The sequence below is a fragment of the Enhydra lutris genome, unplaced genomic scaffold (assembly GCF_002288905.1).
Source record: "Enhydra lutris kenyoni isolate GAN:26980312 unplaced genomic scaffold, ASM228890v2 scaffoldscaffold9, whole genome shotgun sequence".
Taxonomy (NCBI): domain Eukaryota; kingdom Metazoa; phylum Chordata; class Mammalia; order Carnivora; family Mustelidae; genus Enhydra; species Enhydra lutris.
Window position 1 is genome coordinate 59,672,277 of NW_019154093.1, and position 20,155 is coordinate 59,692,431.

General features: G+C 33.1%; 1 protein-coding gene across 3 annotated transcripts in view; it reads left to right on the forward strand.

The window, feature by feature from the left end:
* The window catches only part of LOC111143341 (formin binding protein 1 like), a 100,474-nt gene extending 80,798 nt beyond the window's left edge, over nt 1–19,676 (forward strand). The window contains exons 10-17 of one of the 3 annotated variants that reach the window (XM_022497017.1): nt 1,358–1,516; nt 6,741–6,755; nt 9,267–9,376; nt 11,689–11,821; nt 12,192–12,286; nt 14,155–14,303; nt 15,958–16,116; nt 17,416–19,676. In XM_022497017.1, the coding sequence (XP_022352725.1) occupies nt 1,358–1,516; nt 6,741–6,755; nt 9,267–9,376; nt 11,689–11,821; nt 12,192–12,286; nt 14,155–14,303; nt 15,958–16,116; nt 17,416–17,423 (828 nt within the window). In that variant the 3' untranslated portion in view covers nt 17,424–19,676. Of the gene's footprint in view, nt 1–1,357; nt 1,517–6,740; nt 6,756–9,266; nt 9,377–11,688; nt 11,822–12,191; nt 12,287–14,154; nt 14,304–15,957 lie in introns of all 3 variants that reach the window. The other 2 variants (XM_022497019.1, XM_022497018.1) reach the window with 2 other exon arrangements.
* The last annotated feature ends 479 nt before the right edge of the window (nt 19,677–20,155 follow it).

The following is a 20,155-nucleotide window of genomic DNA, read 5'->3' on the forward strand; positions in this document are numbered from 1 at the left end:
AATCAATGTAGGTGTTGATTGGATAATGGCTTACTATTAATAGAGAATAAGCATTTTTATTTGAATGATTCAGTTAACTTTTTACTTACTAGAAACAGATTTGTATCTAAATAGTAAAAATTATTTCTGGATTTAACATTTGAACACCACTTGATAAGTAAAAATATTAAATAGTTGTTAATATCTCATGAGTTATATGCTTTTGAAATTTCACTTGTTTATAGTTTCAGTCAGAATTTCTAAGGAGTCTTTATGATCTAACTGTAAGACCACTAAAATTGCAGTTTCTCTATTAGAATGAATGGGTGACCATAGCAAAAATAAATGTCACATTAGGTTTTATAGACTATACTAATAAAGTTATTTTTATCATCCAGGTAAATATTTAATGGGAAGGGCTCAATGTTTGTGGTTATTGGAAGTTAAAAAGTCTCTAGTTTACTAAGAGATCCTCACTCTTAACTTCTTGTTGGAATCCATTTTTTGATGTGTTGTATATGTTAGATAAGTCTAGCTCAACAGATGAGCAAATGGAATAGATGAGTGCTTAATCTTACCAATTTAGTGTTTATAACAGTGTCTATCTAGTTTGAGAATAGATATGTACTTTTAATCTGATATGCTCTTCTAAAGTACACATGATTGTAATTCATTTTTCTGCTCTTGACATAAGAATGTGCATAAATATAACTCAAATTATAATATACTTATAAATATCTTTAGAAATGCACTTAGAATTAATTCAATCATTATTCATGCTTTTAATAATATTTTCCAGGTGAGAAGTTGAGAGGTGAGACTTTTTTAAAAGTCAAATCAAAGTAGATGGAGCTTAGAAAAATAAGGACTACTGATTTTCTTTTTTTAATGAGGTGTAATGAGGATGAAATAGAAACAGTCTGAGAGAAAAATCACAAATGTAATGAAATTTGCCTATTTGTGATAATAGTTGCAATTTTAATATTTTAATAAACATTGCCTATTTAGATAACTTTACCTGTAGCTGCCACCTTTATCTCTGACAAGTACAGGTTAAGTATACCAATTAGGTAGTGCTAATATTCTAGAAACCAGAAGAGAATTTTTTTATGTAGGTCATATTGCTCTAACATAATAATTTGTGTACTCTATTTTTAATGTCAGCTTGTAAAAAGTGATCAAATGAAATGGTACATTTTTTAAAGTAAATTTGACTTTTTAAAATGACAGTTTTGGCAAAACTATGTTAATTCTCTTATTTTTATAGAAAACTTTGAGATTTATTTTGTGAAAAGCATGTTGCCAAAAATAGAATTTTCATTTAGGAAAAAAATATGCACATTTGGCTTATTGATTCCTTTCTTTATTTCCGTATTAGCCACAGTCCCCACCCTTAACCCCTACTAGTTTATTCACATCCAGTACTCCTAATGGGTCCCAGTTTCTCACATTCTCCATTGAGCCCGTGCATTATTGTATGAATGAAATAAAAACAGGGAAGCCCAGAATTCCTTCTTTCAGAAGCCTCAAAAGAGGGGTAAGTTTAATAATGGGTTAAAATGCATGATGGCCTATTGTGTGTGTAGTGTGGCTTTTAATACTCTCCACCCTCATTATAAGGCTCTCTCCTGTAAATATGCAGTTTAAAAACACCACAGAATTAAGTATAGCTACCCTCAAGTTAAAAACAACTCCTCTTTATAACGTTTGAAATGCTCAACCATAAAAGAATGGTATTATAAAGAGGGTGCTGGGTACAATCATATTAGCTCTTTTTTTTGTTTATGTGAAATCATATGTCCACCATTGTCTTGTAATGTATTTACATTTTTAAGACTTTCAGTAATTTGTCACTGGAGTTACTCATGCAATAATTTGTCACTAATAATGACTTCTGCCAATTTATATTTTGTTGACAATAAAAAAATCACGTTCGATTTTAATTGCCCTACTTTTAGAAGTATAAAAACAGTTTCCAGTACTTAATTAAGGAAAGGCATGTTAAATATTAGGATTGTAGATCAAAGTAAGTTAATACATTAGTAAGTATTTTGTAAATTAAAAAGCCTATAAAATAGTACATGTTGAGTAATGTTTATGTGGAATTTGTGTTCTTGGACTAAACCAAAAGTACTTTCTACCAGAATTTTTCCTTTAAAAAAAAATTGGCCAGCCTTTGATGTTTACTTAAAACTGAAGAAATTCTCTATAAGTGAAAAATTTTCGAATAGTAAAATGCAATATTAAACTATTTTTTATTTATTTTTTAAATTTTATTTATTTATTTATTTTAGTTTTTATTTATTTATTTAACAGAGAGAGAGAGACCGTAGACAGAAAGTCAGGTAGAGGGAGAGGGGGAAGGAGGCTCCCCACTGAGCAGAGAGTCTGATGTGGGGCTTGAGACCATGACCTGAGCGGAAGGCAGAGGCTTTAACCCACTGAGCCACCCAGGCGCCCCTAAACTATTTTTTAGCAACAGCTGTTATACAAGTGATAAATATTAGTGTTACTCCATTATGTCAGTGAAGCTAATTTCTCTTATTTATGTTTGATTTTAAGGTTGTGCTTATAATATTCATAGCTCACAATTTAGATATATTTATGAAATTTGAGCATTTGTTTGGACATATGAAAAACATAAGTTTGAAAGCCCACAGGTGAGAACTCTGAGTCTATCAGTGCCATAAGGAATCTAATCATTAGTGGTGATAAACTATAGTTGGGCTCTTGTTTTTGCTGCCCACTCTCCCCCCACTGACCTTTCTCCTCCCTTTCTCCTCCCTTTCTCTCTGTCTTCCTTCTTTGTTTTTGTGTCTTCTCTTTCCTTCTCTGTCTAGCCTGTCTGGTTTTAATACATTTTATAGTCTTTTCTACAAATTGCTTTAGTTGAGTTTCTCTTCTGACCATATGTAGAGCAAGATATATTTGTTTAGGGCAGGATAACATTCTCTGCATTTTCATTAAAACAATATGACAAACTGAAGTGATTGTCAGTAATGCAGCAGATGTGTTCTAGTGTATGATGTCCCTTTTTGGACTTCCTTTTTTCCTGTAATGTCATGAATATTTTTACATCTATCTTACCTAATTCTGTGTGTGAATGATACAGGTAATTAATGACTTTCTGAAGTCTCTAGGAATGAGTCTGTATTATACTTACAAGCAGTATAGGTACCTGTATTCATTTTTAAAAGCCCTTAACACTTCTTTGAAGGACTTTTAAGACATCATACTTGGGATTTCTGTTGATTGAGTTATGTGGGTAGAATTCCCATCTTTATTCTCTATGATGATTTAGACTTAATTAAATTCTGTTACATAAATCTTACAAAATTACTATTTATAGCTGTATCTTTGTACACACCAAGTCTATTAGACCCAGTTACAGTAATCTATACTGTATAGTTATAGAGATAGGAAATAAATATAGTTCTGTGAAAAAGTTTAGGAAGTTAAAACTGAGCTCTAGAGAAAGAAGTTTAAATATGTGACATCTTCATTTTTAAGGTAGAATTTTATAAGCTGTAGAACTTAAAAGTATCTGCTTAGCCATTATTTGTCTTATTTACACTTACTGCTTTAATTTTAAATATTAGTACATTGTTCTTGGGGGGGGCAGTTCCAGAAGGCCAAAATCTTCCTCCTCTTGTTATTAGTTTTCATACCAAGGGAAAAGCAACATGCAAGGTAGAAAATATGGCAGATAAATTAACTCTAGGGGATTAGAGGATAGAGCAGAAAACAAAGTTTATTATTATTGAGAAATTTTTCATTTTGGTATTTGGTAGTTTATCAGATTCTATTTCAAAATTAACCTGTAGAAATATTTTTCTGCCACTGAAGAATTTTCTCAATGTAGAAGAATTCAAAAAGAAGAGAAGCTTTAAAAAGCCAGATTTACATGTCAGTCCGTTAAGCTTACAAAGTAAGTCTTAAGGTTTCTTAAAGCTGAAGAGTTGTACCATTCAAATCAGAAACTTTTTTTTTTTTTTTTAAAGATTTTATTTATTTATTTGACAGACAGAGATCACAAGTAGGCAGAGAGGCAGGCAGAGAGAGAGAGAGAGAAGATGAAGCAGGCTCCCTGCGTAGCAGACAGCCCGATGCGGGGCTTGATCCCAGAACCCTGGGATCATGACCTAGGCCGAAGACAGAGGCTTTAACCCACTGAGCCACCGAGGCGCCCCAGAAACTCTTGTTTTGAACTATGTTTGCTACATTGTTTTTCCTAAATACCTACTTTTGGCTTTCCTAAAAAATTATAATTTCTTTTTTTTCTTTCTTTCTTTTTCTTTTTTTAAACCTAGTATGTGTATTTCCTAATATTTTTTTCCTTTTTAAAATTTTTTTATTTTATTTTATTTTTTAAATTTTTTATTTTTTATAAACATATATTTTTATCCCCAGGGGTACAGGTCTGTGAATTGCCAGGTTTACACACTTCACAGCACTCACCATAGCACATACCCTCCCCAATGTCCATAACCCCACTCCCCTCTGTAGTTCCTAGTATTTTTAAGGGTATGAGAAATGTTACATTGGTCTGATGTTTTTTGACCAGTAGACCTTTTCTGAGGGCTGGTGGTGTATAATTTCCTTCTGTGACATCAAGACCTAACCATTAGTGGTTAGGTGCACCATTACTTTGGTGCACACATAAAATTAACTACTTCATATAGAAACAAATAATTTTTACTCTGTAACTATTTGAGATTTCTGTGTAATCCTTTTTTGGAGGGGAAGATTTATCTAGCAATAGTAAGTCCATGTTTTCTATCTAAATTATTCATGATCTGAAAAACCTAAAGTCATATTTGTAAGCTTTATTTATTCAGAATACAGTTATCAAGATTTTCCTATCTTTAAATGAAATACATATAATAATTATAATAGCCTGATTTCCTTTTTAGTTCCTTTGTGTATTTATTAAGGTATGGGGTTTTATGAAATTTTCTAGTTATAGGTACATAATAATTGTTTATGAGAGTAAGAGGGTATTTATGCATTGAACATGAATCACTTAAAAAATATTTTGATGTATTTCTAATATTTTTACAAAGAACTTGTTTTTTGTATCCCCAAATCTAAGGTTACTGAACTATAAATTAATCTTCTAATTGATAAGAAACTAGATTAAAAACTGAAACATTTGATACTTCAGTTATAATCATCTTAATGTTTTCTTTAAAACATTAATATAGAAACTGGAAAAATAATTTTTATTTCACTTAAATTTAGCTGGGGAAAATTATAACAGATAAATTCAAATATTTAACATATTTTGCTTCTTGTGTTCTGTATAATTTTGTATTAATAAAATTAAAGATTGTGAATATCTTTTTAAAATTTAATCCTTTTAATCTTTTTATCAGGAATTTTGTGATACCAAAATAAGTTGTGGTTTTGTTCCTTGAAACTACTGACAGTCTAAAGAATGTTAAGCTTAATTTGGAAAGATAATGAATAATAAATGTCATCTTATCATCATAACCATCAGTATATATAGCTAATTCATTGGAGATAAGGGGTAGATATTTTTGTCAGTTATTTATTAATGTTCAGTTTTTTTATGTGAAATTCTACCTGACATCCCCCACGTTTTCTAAAACATGATGATTTAGAAAATAGAGAAAAATAAATTTCAGAGGTTGCGAACCAAACACATTGAATGTGAAGATTAACTTTTTAAAACTGTATTGCGTATTACGGGTCACAAGGGGTGCGTGTGTGTGTATGTGTGTGCGTGCGTTAGCGTGCACATGTGTGCACACGTGTTTACTGGGAATGCTTGATAGGTGCGATGCCAGTTGCTAACCCACATAATGTGGCATATATATATGTGTGTGTGCGTGTGTGTGTGTGTATGTGTGTGTATATATATACACACACATTCACACACACACTAGTGGTATATATACTGTATGAGAGCATTCTGGCTATGTCATTTCATATTTTGAGAAATTATATCCAGTTTTCTAAAAATTGCCATTATATTTTTAGTGTTGCTTATTGAACATACGGATTTCAGAATAAAATTTGAAAAATAGAAACTTGATCTTCAAAGCAACATTTACCCCATATAGTTGTGTCTATTAGGAAATATGTATGGGAAACTTGAGTCTGGGTGACTCAGTTACTATTTTGATAATGTATTTTGATAATATAATTTTCTTTAAAAAACCTTAAAACTAAAGTAGAAATGTTACCCTTATCTACCCTTGACATATTTAAATTCAAAATTTTGAATTTTATTTGAACTAAATTTGGAATTTATTTGAAATTTATTTTGAACTATAAAAATTCCTGTGATGGTATTTTGTTTAATGCATTGGGAAGATCCCTTCTTTTTTTAATACTTCATATAAGATTTCTTTTAAATGGCCAATAGTAGATCTTTATATTTAGCTCTTCAGATATTAGTATTTTGAGAATAAAGAGCTATATAAGTGAATCTACTTATAGAAAAGATTATCTTTTAAAGAAGAAAATAAACAATTACTAATCAAATGATTTCTGTTTTGGGTTTTAGTTGCATTTAGAAAATATCTGCCCATTATCATCAGTGTATTTTTTTTTGCAAGTAATTTACTTTCCCCAACATGTGCTTTAAAATTGTTTTTCTGGCATAATTGTTTGGATTGTGAAATGTTCATGATTTATTTTAATACTATAAAAAAAAGTAAGTTATTGCATCTTCTGTATTATGATTTCATGTGAATAATTTACCATTTCTTTCTGTTTTCCATTGAACTATTCAGTGGTCGGTGAAGATGGTAAGCCTTATGTGCTGATCTATATACTGTGCCAACATTAAATAATTTCAAAACTTTTTTTTTAAATTCAAAATAAGTGGTAAGGTACAACCCCACATTTTCACTTTGTATGCGTCTTTTCTTTTTATAATTCATTCCATAGTCCAATATATGCCAGTATCTCTTGATGTCATAAAATTAAAAAATAATGTGATTAACTGTAATCAACCCGTTACGTTCTTAAATGTTACTGAGTGGAGTCCTTGTCATGTTAACGGAGCGTAAAATTATAGTTAGTCATTAGTTTAAAGTTATGTGGTAGAACAAAAGTTCATATTTTTACAGATGGAAAATTAAAAATAATTTTTCTTAACATCTTTTAAAAAGATTGTATAAATTTTTATTTCTAGTTTATCTTAAGAATCATTAGATTTTCAAAACAGTAAGAAAGAAAATTTCCTACTAATTTCATTAGAGAGTCCGTGCTTTCTTCTTCTGTACTACTGAATGGGAATAAAAAAGCACACATAACCTAACTTTTGTGTGTGTGTGTGTGTGTGTGTGTAGTGTATGTGTGTGATGGTCCTTTATACATTTCAAACACATTAATGGAACTACATCGTGAAGACCTCACCCCCAAATCTTCGCTTGCATAGTTTCTTATTTTTGGAAAATAGACCACTCTCTTTCAGACCACTTAATTTTGGACTTGTAGTCTGTCCTTTTAGAAATTAATTCCCTTAAAAAAAAAAAAAAAGGAAATTAATTCCCTTGTAGTAGGAAAAGTTGTAAAATGCCTCAGAGGTCTTTATATCTATAGGAAGTAGTGTGTTTAGTTCTCATATTCTGTAAAGAACAGGTTATATTGTCAAAATGGGATATCAGAAATGCCTAAGTATCCACTGTTCAATAAATTTGAGAACAAGGTTTAATTAGGGGTAAGTAGAAATCTGGAAGGTTTACTTATAGGTAATTATGAGTTTATTGTAATACTACACAAAAACCACACTGAATTATATTTCTTCATTAAGTAGCTTTTCAGAATTTTTAAGAAATATTTTTACAAATAAAGATTATGAAGTTTTATCTTTGGCACATATATAATAGTTTTCAAAACCTGTACCTGAAATTAGGTTAAATCTGACAGCTTACATTAATAATTGACCACTAAATTTAAAGGCACCTTCTTTAAGAAGTTCTCCCATTCGTTTAGTTAGGTCAGATTTAGTTGATTGACAGATTCTTATTTCTGCTACCTGGTAGATTAAAGAACAAAAATTAACGCAGACAAGATACTCTGCCTTTTTAAAGGCAAGCTTGTTAAATATCCATAATGTATGGGCCACTTGGGGAAAATTCTGGAGATTCTGTTTAATTAAATGTTACCTTTGATCATGGCTCCATCCTAAAAGTGAGTTTTTTAAAAGTCAAGGAAGTATTCTTACAGATGGTGAAATAAAGCTACTTAGCATATGTTATATGCATAAGTGGCCTAAAGAGCAAGGATGCATTTCATTTCAACGATACTTGGAAAATTGAACTGGCATATTCCTAAAATCACCAAAAGAAAAATGTCATCAGTTTTTGGAGTGTATAAAAACTTAAGATGTAAATATGGATTTATAGTAAATGGAATCAGTAGTTGGCTAATATTGGCTCTGTTGTGTAAGCTCTAATAAGACAAATAAGAGTGACATGATTAACACTTAAGATGAGAAAGACATAATTTGAATCAGAAGTTTACATCTAAATACTAGTACTTTTTCTTAAATAATAGTTTCTTGAATATTAAAACATTAAAAAATTTTCAAACATCAAGCATCTTTCCTAAAGAATGATCCCATCTTTTTTTGGATTATAACTTTCTTTCAGGAATAACTGAGGGATGTTACTAGGTTGTACAAAAGGATAATGAATATTTCCTTATTAGAATAATTTCTTATATTTCACACAGGGGATAGTTCTACCTTTTGTTTTTTAATAATCAGGTATGTTTTGGTTCTAAAGAGTGGCTTAATAAATGTAATTATTGAAAGATTATTCAATATCAAAATATATTTCACCAATTAGATTATCTTCATGAGGTAAGTTGCTTATTTCTATAAACTTTTCATATTTGCAGTCAACATTTGCAATATTTGATTTGGCAATGTGATGTTATCTATAAAACAATAATTTGTATAGGTGAGAAATGTTACGTGTTTCCATTTTTTTGTTGTTGCCGTAAGAAGGTTCATATGTATTTATTTTAACCGCCAATACCTGAAAATAATCTGATAGTGGTCATTACAATTTTCTTCATCTGGTTACATTTTTACCTATTCTATTTTATGACTTTATAAACTGACTGGAATTCGAGCTCTTTCTTCAATACAGTTGTTTTAACATACATATCTGTTACAATTTCTTAAAAAGAGTTATTTGGGGGGCTAATTTGAAATTAAACTTAAAATTGATAATGTATTTTTATTTTATAGTGAATATATTTAAAAAATAAAATGTCCTGAAGATGTCTTTTATAATGATTTTCAGGGCCCAGCACTAGAAGATTTCAGTCATCTGCCACCAGAACAGAGACGTAAAAAGCTGCAGCAGCGTATCGATGAACTTAACCGAGAACTACAAAAAGAATCAGACCAAAAGTATTTTCCATTAACTCTTTTCTACCATATTATTCTTTAAGAGGTTGACTCTGAATGATGTGTTTAAATGTGATGTATAAAAGGTTTAAAAATCATATATCCTAATTGAAATACCTTTTGAGGGAAAAGTAGGCTCCTAAACTTTGAAAAATTTTATGGTTGCCATGTCACAGGTAATAATGAAATGTTAGTTTCTTAGGTTGCAGCTTACCTCTTGGATGCCAGTAGTCTATATTTGTGCTTTCCCTAATATTGCAGTATAGTTTGAGGATTCCTTATCAAAATAGTTTCACCAGCACTAACCATCTCTTACACTTTGATACATTTCATTTTGCTTCGATATGTACATTGAGTTCAGTCAAAACCTAAAGCTATAATAATTTTGTTTGCAGCAAATAATACTTGATTACTTACAGCTTCAGATTCATGGATTCGAAGCTATAATTTTTTTTCAATTTTATATAAAGTTTCCTTTAGTTCTGTTTTGTTTTCATGAACAGATTGTTATGATGAATAAAGGGTTATTAAGGGAATTGGTGCCTTACTATCTGCTTTTGTACTGAAGAAAAAATTGGAGCTTAAACTATAACATGAGTGATTGAAGGTTTTTGGGTTGTTTTTGTTTTTTTGCAGCTGAGGCAGTTTCATTCCAGATTTTTTGTTTTGTTTTTCTTGTTATTGAAGTATAGTTGACACACAATGTCACTTCAGTTTCAGGTGTAGAAGTGATTAAAGTTTTGATCTTAAGAATTATACATTGGGTATGATAGTATACTTAATTGTAAATTAAATATTATAATGTCAATTCTCATTATTTGTAGTAGTTATATTCTATAAAGTCACTGTGAATAGTGAAGTACAGGTTTAAGCTCCATTTAGCCTCTGGTCACATTTTTATCAACTGATCAATTATAACCTTGTTTTGTTTTAAGATTTTATTCATTTGAGAAAGAATGAGTGGGGGGGGAGGGGGAGAAGGAGAGGAAAATCTCAAGCAGACTGCTGGCTGAACATGGAGTCCAACACAGGGCTTGATCCCAGGACCCGAGATCATGACCTGAGCTGAAATCAGAAGTCGGATGCTTAACCCACTGAGCCACCCAGCTGCCCAGATTATAACCCCGTTTTATATGTGTTTCTTTTTGAAGACACATAATTTAATATATACTGTACATTCATTAACTTGAACTCAGGCCCAATAGCACTGTAACTCATGCATTAAAAAGCCTGTCTAACCACATGTATTTTCTCAATAAGGCACCTCACAGCCTTCTTGCACTTAGAAGCAATAGATAATACTTCACCACACTTAAGGGCTTATTTTAAAAAGAAAAATGAACAAAGAGCACACAGTTAAAAAAACATGGCACTAGATGGACAACAAAAAGGATACCTGTTCAGGGTGTCTAGAACTTAGGAAAGAAGGAAGACTGGAGATTTCAGTATCCTCTGAAGATAGTAAGAGTCAATTATATCTCAATAAAACTAGAAAAAAAAAAACAGATCATTTTCAAAAATGAATGTAGGATGAGGTGAGAAGAAACGTTTGTCATTTTATGTAACATACATTTATATTTAGAGTTTGAACAGAAGTAGAGAAGAAGCCAGAGAGGGAGATGAGATAGTAGAGGTGAGAAGGGAAAAGAAAATGGAACCTCCAGGAAATCCAGGTGGAAAAGATTATTAGAGTGTTAGTCAATAATGTCAGATGTTAGAGGGAGTCACAGAGTGCTGATTGAGGTATAACTGGCAGTGATATGATTAGAGAAATGAAGAAGAGATGAATGAACTAGGAGAGGGACAGGTGAAAGATGGCATTCCTACTTCTAGCATAGTTGAGTGGGAGGACAAAGATGCTGTGATTTAAGATGAGGCACACTGAGGAATGTATGACTGCATGGGGGTATAATGAATTTGATTTTGGAAGCAAATTTAAGAATATTGAAAAATATTTTTCCAGGCCTTAATTTAACCTATATATGTACAAAGACATATATAATATATATACATATACACACACAATATACAAATATATAGTATGTATTTATACTATGTATAAAATCTTATAAATGAGAAGCAAGAAATTAGAAATCTATTTTTTTATTCCAAATATTTGAAAAGACGGTCTCCATAAATTACTCTGTATACGTTATCATCTTTATGTAGGTTATCTTTAGCTGGTAATGTTTGACTAAATTTAAAGAGATGGGACTCTTAAGATTAGGCTATGTGAGAGTCACCAGAATCATTCCAGGTATGTTTACCTGGAAAAATACGAAGTGAATATTCTGTGACTTCCTTCCCATTTCCAGAGAAGCACTCAACAAAATGAAAGATGTGTATGAGAAAAATCCACAAATGGGGGATCCAGGGAGTTTGCAGCCTAAATTAGCAGAGACCATGAATAACATTGACCGCCTACGAATGGAAATCCATAAGAATGAGGTAGGTTCGTTTTGCAGTTATCTAAGGTAAAATCATTTTTATAAACTTCATTATGATAGGTTGGTTTTTGCTACAATTTCATCTTCAAATTTTTATTTAATTTTAGGGTGTATGGTCTAAAAGGGATCATTATAGTATATAATCTTTAGAATTAGTTCCTCATTCAAGTTTTTCTTAATTAAAACTGTAAAACTAAACCTGCTTTTCTTACCAGCTGTAAAGTTGGTCATTGATCAAATCAGAATAAAGGTTTACCTTCTCTAAGAAATAGGTAATTATAAAAACTTAAAGCACATTTGAAATGTAGACTATCTTGGGAACTTTTAAAAATATTTTTTGAGCTAAGTTTTACTTATTTTTTTTCCCTAAGGCTTGGCTCTCTGAAGTTGAAGGCAAAACAGGTGGGAGAGGAGACAGAAGACATAGCAGTGACATAAATCATCTTGTAACACAGGGACGAGAAAGGTCACTTTTTGCATTTTATGTGTATTTCTTTTTTTCCCTCAAGTTTTTCTCACCTTTTTGTCCTAAAATTCATAGAGTTCTTCCCTGATTTAATAGGTTTGGCTTTTAATAACATTAGTTTTATGAACCTAAATGACTTTCTGTTTCTTCACAGTACTACAGGTAAAATATGAAATTTCGTATTAATGGTCTATATTAGATTGTCATGCATCCAAAAACAGAGGTAGGAACAGAAAATTTGTGGACCTACAGTATGGAGGCATGGGCTCCTCTGACCTGGGAATATTCCAAGGTTTAGATGGAGTTGGGTGGCATATGCCAAAGAAAAACTTAACTGTTAAATTGCTCAAAGTTTTGTGAAGGAAAAAAAAACCTGTATTGTTAGTTTGAATCACAGCTTCCAAAAGGCATTTTGCTAAGTTTCCATACCATTTGTGACATTTCCCCTGCTGTGTATATGTCTTCCCCGCTGCCTCCACTAACATCCAACAAATTAGGATTCTCCTTAAAGAGAGAATTTGAGAGATCTAGTATCAAATCTTGGCTTACTACTTAATTACAGTGCAATTTGAACAAGTTCGTTTTTAATAATCTCTGAGTCTGCTTCTTAAAATATAAAATAGAGATTAAAATACCTATCATACAGGATTATTAGTAATAAATGAAATAATGTACATAAAGCACCTCGTAGTAAAATACCTGGGAATAGTATGTGCTTGATAAATTTTAGTTCTACCTTCTCTTTTCTTACGTTATCACTTTTGAAAGAGTACCTATCTTTAGTATCTCAAGAGATACTTAAAAATATATCGGTTTTTGTTACTAGGTAAAACCTAGATTAAAGTAATATAATCTCTAGTTTGTGTTATTTAAGAACATGGCTTCCAAAGTGCTTTTAATTTCTATTCATACAGATTTTCCCATTACCTTATTCAGTCATTTGATTCTTTAGCAAAATTATTAACACTTTTCTCTTTTTAAAAAAATTTTAAGAAAAAAATACCTTTGAATTACCTGTTCTTTTGAATTTTCTGAGTTTTACTAACTTCATTGTTGGCATGATTAATTGGAAGTTAACTTTATTAGGAGTCTTTTTGCTTTCAGGGACAGAATAAATACCCATACTGGCTTAACCTAAAAAGGGATTTTATTGGCTTGCTTTAGGGAGAGCTTGATCTAGGAACTCAGATGATAGAACTGTTTCTCTCTACCTTACAGTTCTGCCTTCTACTATGTTGGCTCCATTTGAAGGCTTCATATGATGAGCTTCCAAAGTTTGGGGCTCATATTTCTCCAGGTTCAAGTCCAGTAGAGAAGGCAGGGAGGGAGCTTCTCTTCAGTCCTAAAGAAAAGTCTCTGGGGTCTGTTCTACCTGATCGGGTTATAAGCCTCCTCATGAACTGTTCACTCTGACCATACATGTGCTGTGCTGAGACAGGCCCTTTGCAGTCAGGACAAAGCTCTGCCTGAAGCCTGGGAACTGAACATGGGTCTGGATAGGTCCCCTATTGAATTTTAGGGTTCTTTTGCCAAAAGAGGAGGTGATAAATCTGCAGTGATGAAAGACAAGTGTCCCCTCCATTTCTCCCATTTTATCTCTGGACCCAGTGATAGTGAGACATACTTATTGAATGCATGCCATATGCCTAGAACATTGTAATTTTTTAATTTCAGGAAATTTAACAAAGAAGCATTTTGTATTATCAGCAATTTATGTATATCATCAAGATTGAAGAAATTAAAGGCTTAATTTGAAACTGTCGTTGATATTTAGTTCTCTGAATTGATCTGAGGAATTCAACTTGTAGATAGCATAAAAAGTTCCCATGTTTGTGATATTTGATGAGGTATACTTTTATGTTTTATAGTCCCGAGGGAAGTTACACTGATGATGCAAACCAAGAAGTCCGTGGACCAACTCAACAACATGGTCACCACAATGAGTTTGATGATGAATTTGAGGATGACGATCCTTTGCCTGCTATTGGACACTGCAAAGCTATCTACCCTTTTGATGGTATAATTTTCTGTTGTGTTTGATAAAAACTGGTTCCTTAAAGTCTACATACATTGAATCATGCACTTTAGTGTTCTTAGTTGTATAGTTCATTGTCAGCAAATTGTAATCCCAGCTCATTAGTATGAATATTTTTGTTTTAACTATATTACAAATAGAGGTTTTTCTTCAGTACATGACACTGGAAGAAAATTACTTGTGTTATCAGCATCCTAGTACAGATTTCATTTATCAACTTTGGTCGATAACAGAATTTAATTTCCCCTAGAGATCTTAATACTACATGTACTCATCACAGTTGAAGCAGCTTGAGCATGTAGCTCAACCTAGGAAGTAAAAGGCTAACAGATGCCACTTTAATCTCTTCCTTGTAACTTGCTATCATTGAGAGACTGGTACAAGGCACATGGCATAACTGAATGTCCCTATTATTTTCAGACCCTGTAGGCTGTATTTTCAAGTGAGAGAATGAGAGAATATGGTCGCTTCTGACTATGCCGTCCTTCCCTTCTGATGGTTGGAGAACAGTCCCTGTGAGGGAAGGAAGACACTGTGGTTCTCTCTTGGAGATTTTTTGTTGCCCTTCCCTCTCTTGGGACTGTGAAAAATCCTTTTCCTAAATTCACAGAGGAGCAGAGTAACACTTCCATAATCATTTGTTACAAAGTGGCATATGATTTAAGGTCCTTCCCCACCCATCCATTGTATTGATTTTAAAGTTAAATAAAGTTCTTAGTTATTCCTCATTCTGAGAAAGTAGTATTAAATAAGTTCTTGCTCTAACGTTACCTGGAGAATTTAGTATATGTTAAATGAAGATTCATTAGTGAAAACTATTACTGCTAATCTGGTTGGAAGTGGTTGGTAGTGGAGAAGAAGGAGAGCCCTGAGTGGAGAAGGAGAGCCCTGAGTCTGAGGAGATTTCGAAGAAAGTTCATGCTTTGTGGCTATGACTATTCTGCCTCCACCATCAGCGGAGTTGAACCTGTGTTTTTCTCTATTCCTTCTCCAAACTATATTCTTTTCTTCTTTCTTCCCACCTTCCAGTAATTTCTTCCTGATCCACACCTCATGAATTTTCTAGATAGCAACGCCACTCAAATTTGGGAAAGGAGGGGCACCTGGGTGGCTCAGTTGTCAAGCGTCTGCCTTTGGCTCAGGTCATGACCCTGGGGTGCTGGAATCGATCCCCGCATCAGGCTCCCTGCTTAGTGGAAAGTCTGCTTCTCCCTCTCCACTCCCCACTGCTTGTATTCCCTCTCTTGCTGCCTTTTTCTTTTTCTCTTTCTCTGTCAAATAAGTAAATAAAATCTTTAAAAAAAAAAAAAAAAAACTGGGGAAAGGAATTGAAGTAGTGAAATAAGAGTATCCTGTCAAAAGCATGTGTAATGTAGCTAAGATACTTCATCTGCTGCATTGGGTGGGGGGCGGTGATATCAATGCCAATTTCCCAGGGTTATTGTGCATTTCCAGTGACATAATGTTTGTGAAAGTGTTGGTTAAACTAAAGCATCATAGAGCTGTTGCTAATGAGAGTTAGTGGGCTCTTGGTTCCAGGTACATTGAAATCTAGTAGGTTTTCATGTTGTTTGTGTATTTGTAACTTTTATTTGAAGTTATTAATTATGCTTGTGCTATGAAAACTTTCATTTAGGACATAATGAAGGTACCCTGGCAATGAAAGAAGGTGAAGTTCTATACATAATTGAGGAAGACAAAGGTGATGGATGGACAAGAGCTCGGAGACAGAATGGTGAAGAAGGCTACGTTCCCACATCATACATAGATGTAACTCTAGAGAAAAACAGTAAAGGTGCAGTAACTTACATCTAAACTAACCAGGCAGTTTTGTGATGTGTATGACATAGGAACGATAACATAAAACAAAAACACATTCAATAGGTGGGAAAACGAGAAAACTTAAAGGCATCCAAGATACATTGTTCACTATGTGAGCTGAGTGTAGGCTCGATCTTAAAGATGTGAATATTATTACCACAAGAAACTGTTCTCATGATGTTTTACCATTTGAGTGACGTTGGTGTGAAGCTTTATTGATGTAAAGCTTTATTGGTGTAAAGCCTTTTGCTTTATGTCCTGCTTAAGTCTCTGTGGAAGATTTGTGTTTTTCTGCCTTATAAATCATAGAATTTGATCTGTTGGGCAGGAATCCAGATATAGGAAGCCCTCCTCCCCCAACATACACTTTGCTTCAGAAAACACAGTGACTGTAAGTGAATTCAAATAAGTAAAACTGCTCTGAAAGCTAACTCCCAAAAGAGTGGTTTGGCCTAGGATTTTGAATTTTTGTAGCTGCAGTTTCCAGGAAGAAAAGTAATAGTCGGCTAATTGAAAAAATCAATACAGTCATTTTCGTTTTTCTCCCTATCCTTAGCTTTAGTTTCTTAAAGGAAGAAAACAAACACCTTGAACGTAAATCTATTTTAGTTGTAGGCTAATCAAGAGACCTATAAAAGAAATCAACCTGGTCTCGGTCTTATGTGAATAAAATGGAGTTTTTTTGAGACCTGAAAATATTTTCATCTAGTATACTAATAATTTTCAATAATGTACAGTCTTCCTTCCAGATTAACACTTAGTTTTTCATCTTGAAAAATGTCTTTTGGGAAATACCACTTTTGTGATGATTTAGCAATTATACATAGGAAAATAGATTCTAAATAAACTGAGAGAAAATCTTGAATGGAAGGAAAAGTACTGGCAAATTTTTACTTTGAAAAGAAAAACCTTTTTTGACTAACTGGGTTGTAGCACTTTATCTGTACCACTGTTTAGGTAGGACATTTCCTCATTTTAGCTCAATCATCAATTCAAGAGTATTTTTTCCAATTAATTTTAACAAGCATTTGTTGGAAAATGCTGTATAATTAAGGATTGTGCAGTGCTGGTCATGTGGGGAAGTAAAGCAAAGAAGCAATTAAAAGACTGGTCTTTAATTTTGCTCATGTCCAGATTTTTCTGGTGTTTTCACATAGCTGACTATTAAAATGATTTTAGACATTTGGGACAGACACTTTAAACTGAATACCCCTTTTGGTCTTACCAAAGGTCTTCAGTAATTGTTCTTTTTTTTTTTCCTCCTGGACTACAGGTTCCTGAAGAGGGTTTCTGAGGAAATGGGCAAGATGTTGAAGGAGGTTACATGCAGCTGCTTTTAGGGGGAGGGTATTAAGTTGTCAGGCTCAGAAAGTGAGAGAAGCAAGTTGCATGAATGCATGCAGACATTTTTTTTTTTTTACTAACTTCATTATCATTTCCATACATTGTTTTAAAGAATCATTGTTAATACCAGTCTTTAAATTCCTCATTCACAGTTATTCACATAAAGGGAAAAAAGCCCAAAATGGCCAACTTTTTTTCCATTTCTTTTACTGATATTTAAATCAGAAAAAACGTAGAGCTGTCATGAAATTTGTCTTACATTTGGCTGCCCCAAGAGGACCGTATGTCCCAGCTCTGTTTTAATTGGCCTTTAGACCCATTGTCTTTTAGACCCCTTGCCATTTGTCAGTGTCTGCCTGCGCCACCTCTGTGCTTGCTTAACATCCTGTTGCATGTCTAGAGCAATTGGGCTAGAGTTTTCAGGCATGTCTTTATAATCCCTTGTTCTTGTCAAAGTCTTTGTTTTGTTTTACATTTGTAGTGCAAGTCACTTTGTCAGACATCTCCAGCACTAATGTTTCCATCCTAGTATTCGTGTACCCTGCTATAACTTCCCAACTGCAAACATTCCAGTTTTGGCATTATGAAGAAGTAGTTTGTGAACCTGAAGTATTTATGATAAGAAAAAGAAAACATCTCTGCTCTAGCCTACAGCCCAGTTGAAAGAACTCTGAAACGTAATACATCTTCACCTCAGTCTGAGAAGAATCTATAGTCAGCACTGAGATCCTGGCATAATAAACACAAGATACTCACCACCTCAAGACAAAGGACTGTTGTCAGAAGTCAGCTGCTTCCATTCAAATGCTGCCTTAAACTAGAGTGCCTAAATCTGTTGATTGCCAACACTACCACTACAGTATCCCACAAAGGGCTTTATGTGTCAGCTCAGTGCGACCTCCTTTAACTCGGCAGCGCCGCTGCGGATGCCGACCTAGCCTTGGTAGGTGGCTTTTAGAGCTCTACCATGTTTGATGGTGCATCTTCAAATTTGTGCATCAAGCTAAAGACATGTCCAAGTTCATTTTACTTTACTCAGTGTTTTTATGAGAAGTTTTATGGGCCCCCCCATTGTGTTTTAATTTGGGGTGACCATGTTCTTATTTGATTATTACAACGATAGTCTGTCTCCAAGTGATGCTTTTGTTGAACCAGATAAAATTTAGTGAAACTTTGTAATGATCTATGTGCACTTTTACTTGTAAAATGAAAATTTCTGTATGTTTATACTTGTAAATATAATTGTCCTTAGTGCCCCTGTTGCTCATGTTGTCCTGCCTCACATTTGTGATTCTGTTAATGACTTGTATCTTAACGAATTTCTTAGTGGTGTTTAATAGGGAGATGGGCATGGGTTGGGGGAATGGTATTTGTACCACAGAAGCTTCATTAATTTTGTTTGTTACTGTTTTGAGGGAAGAAAGAACGTGAAATGGTCTGTGTATTATTGGATTTTAAGCAATATTTTAGAAGCTGTGTGACTGCTTTAATAATTTTTTCCCCCAGTGTTATTTGAATCATACTACCAGTTATACTAAAGCTGAATGACAATTGTGTGAAAGTTAATGCCTTCATAAGATCAAGTACACCCCTGTTACACAGCTGACATATAGTGTATTACCTTTGAGGCTAGTAAACTATATAGCTTAGACTTTGAATCTCTTTACAGGGTTATTTATATAATGTGACATTATTCAGTACTGACAGACTACATAAAGTAGTTTTAAAATCTAGTGCTATTTTTATTTTAAAGGTTAGCAGTGAGGAGGAAATGTGATCTGGCTGTGTTTGTCCTCTGTACAAAGCCTGAAGTGCTTGTGTTTTTTTGGCTGACAGCCACAGAGGGCAAAGTTTAAGGCTTTCTTGTAAGGACTAACTGTTCTTTTCAAGCTACTGTTTGTTTTTCTCAAAGCAGGATTTGCTTCCGTAGGAGGCAAGGTCCTTCACGTGGAATAGTGCAACCTATACATGGGTTATTACAATAGGACAGACATTTGTATTTATACAGTTTAAATCATTCTTAAATCATTCTTAAATTTTGAACATGTGAATTGTCCAAAAGAAATCTTTAATTTTTCAGTAATTTTTACTCTTTTTGTGCACATGTTGATTTAATGGTAAATGCTTTGTTTAAAATCGTGTTCTCTGTTGAGAATATTTTCACAGAATAAAACAATCTTTTCATGGTCAGTTTAAGGTGTGTAGTGTGTTATCTCTTATTCCTATGTGAACTAAGGAGATTTAATGATTTTGTTCTTCATTGTGCTGAATTCCTGATGATACAAAGTAGATGACAAGTTCCAGAAGTGGAAGTATCTGTTGGGTGACATTTTTTGCAAAGCAGTTTTGGAAATTTTCTTCTAGTTTTAGTTTCTTTCAAGCTTTCCTAAAGGTAAGAAAAACTGTTTCTTTAGAGTAATTTTAAATTGAGTGTAATAATTTGGATCTTTTAATCTCTATTTTACCATAGCTATGTTGCACAGACTTTCCTTTTACACCATCTTATCCTCTGCATCCATAAAAAGTGTCACTGTACCAAAGACTGATCTATCCACATGCTGGTCAGCATTTACTGTGCTTCTCCTTGAATTCCTGGTCAGAGAGCACCTATATCTTCCTGGCATTTCAAAGCATGGGAAGGCAATGTTTGTCACAGTAGTGTCATATCT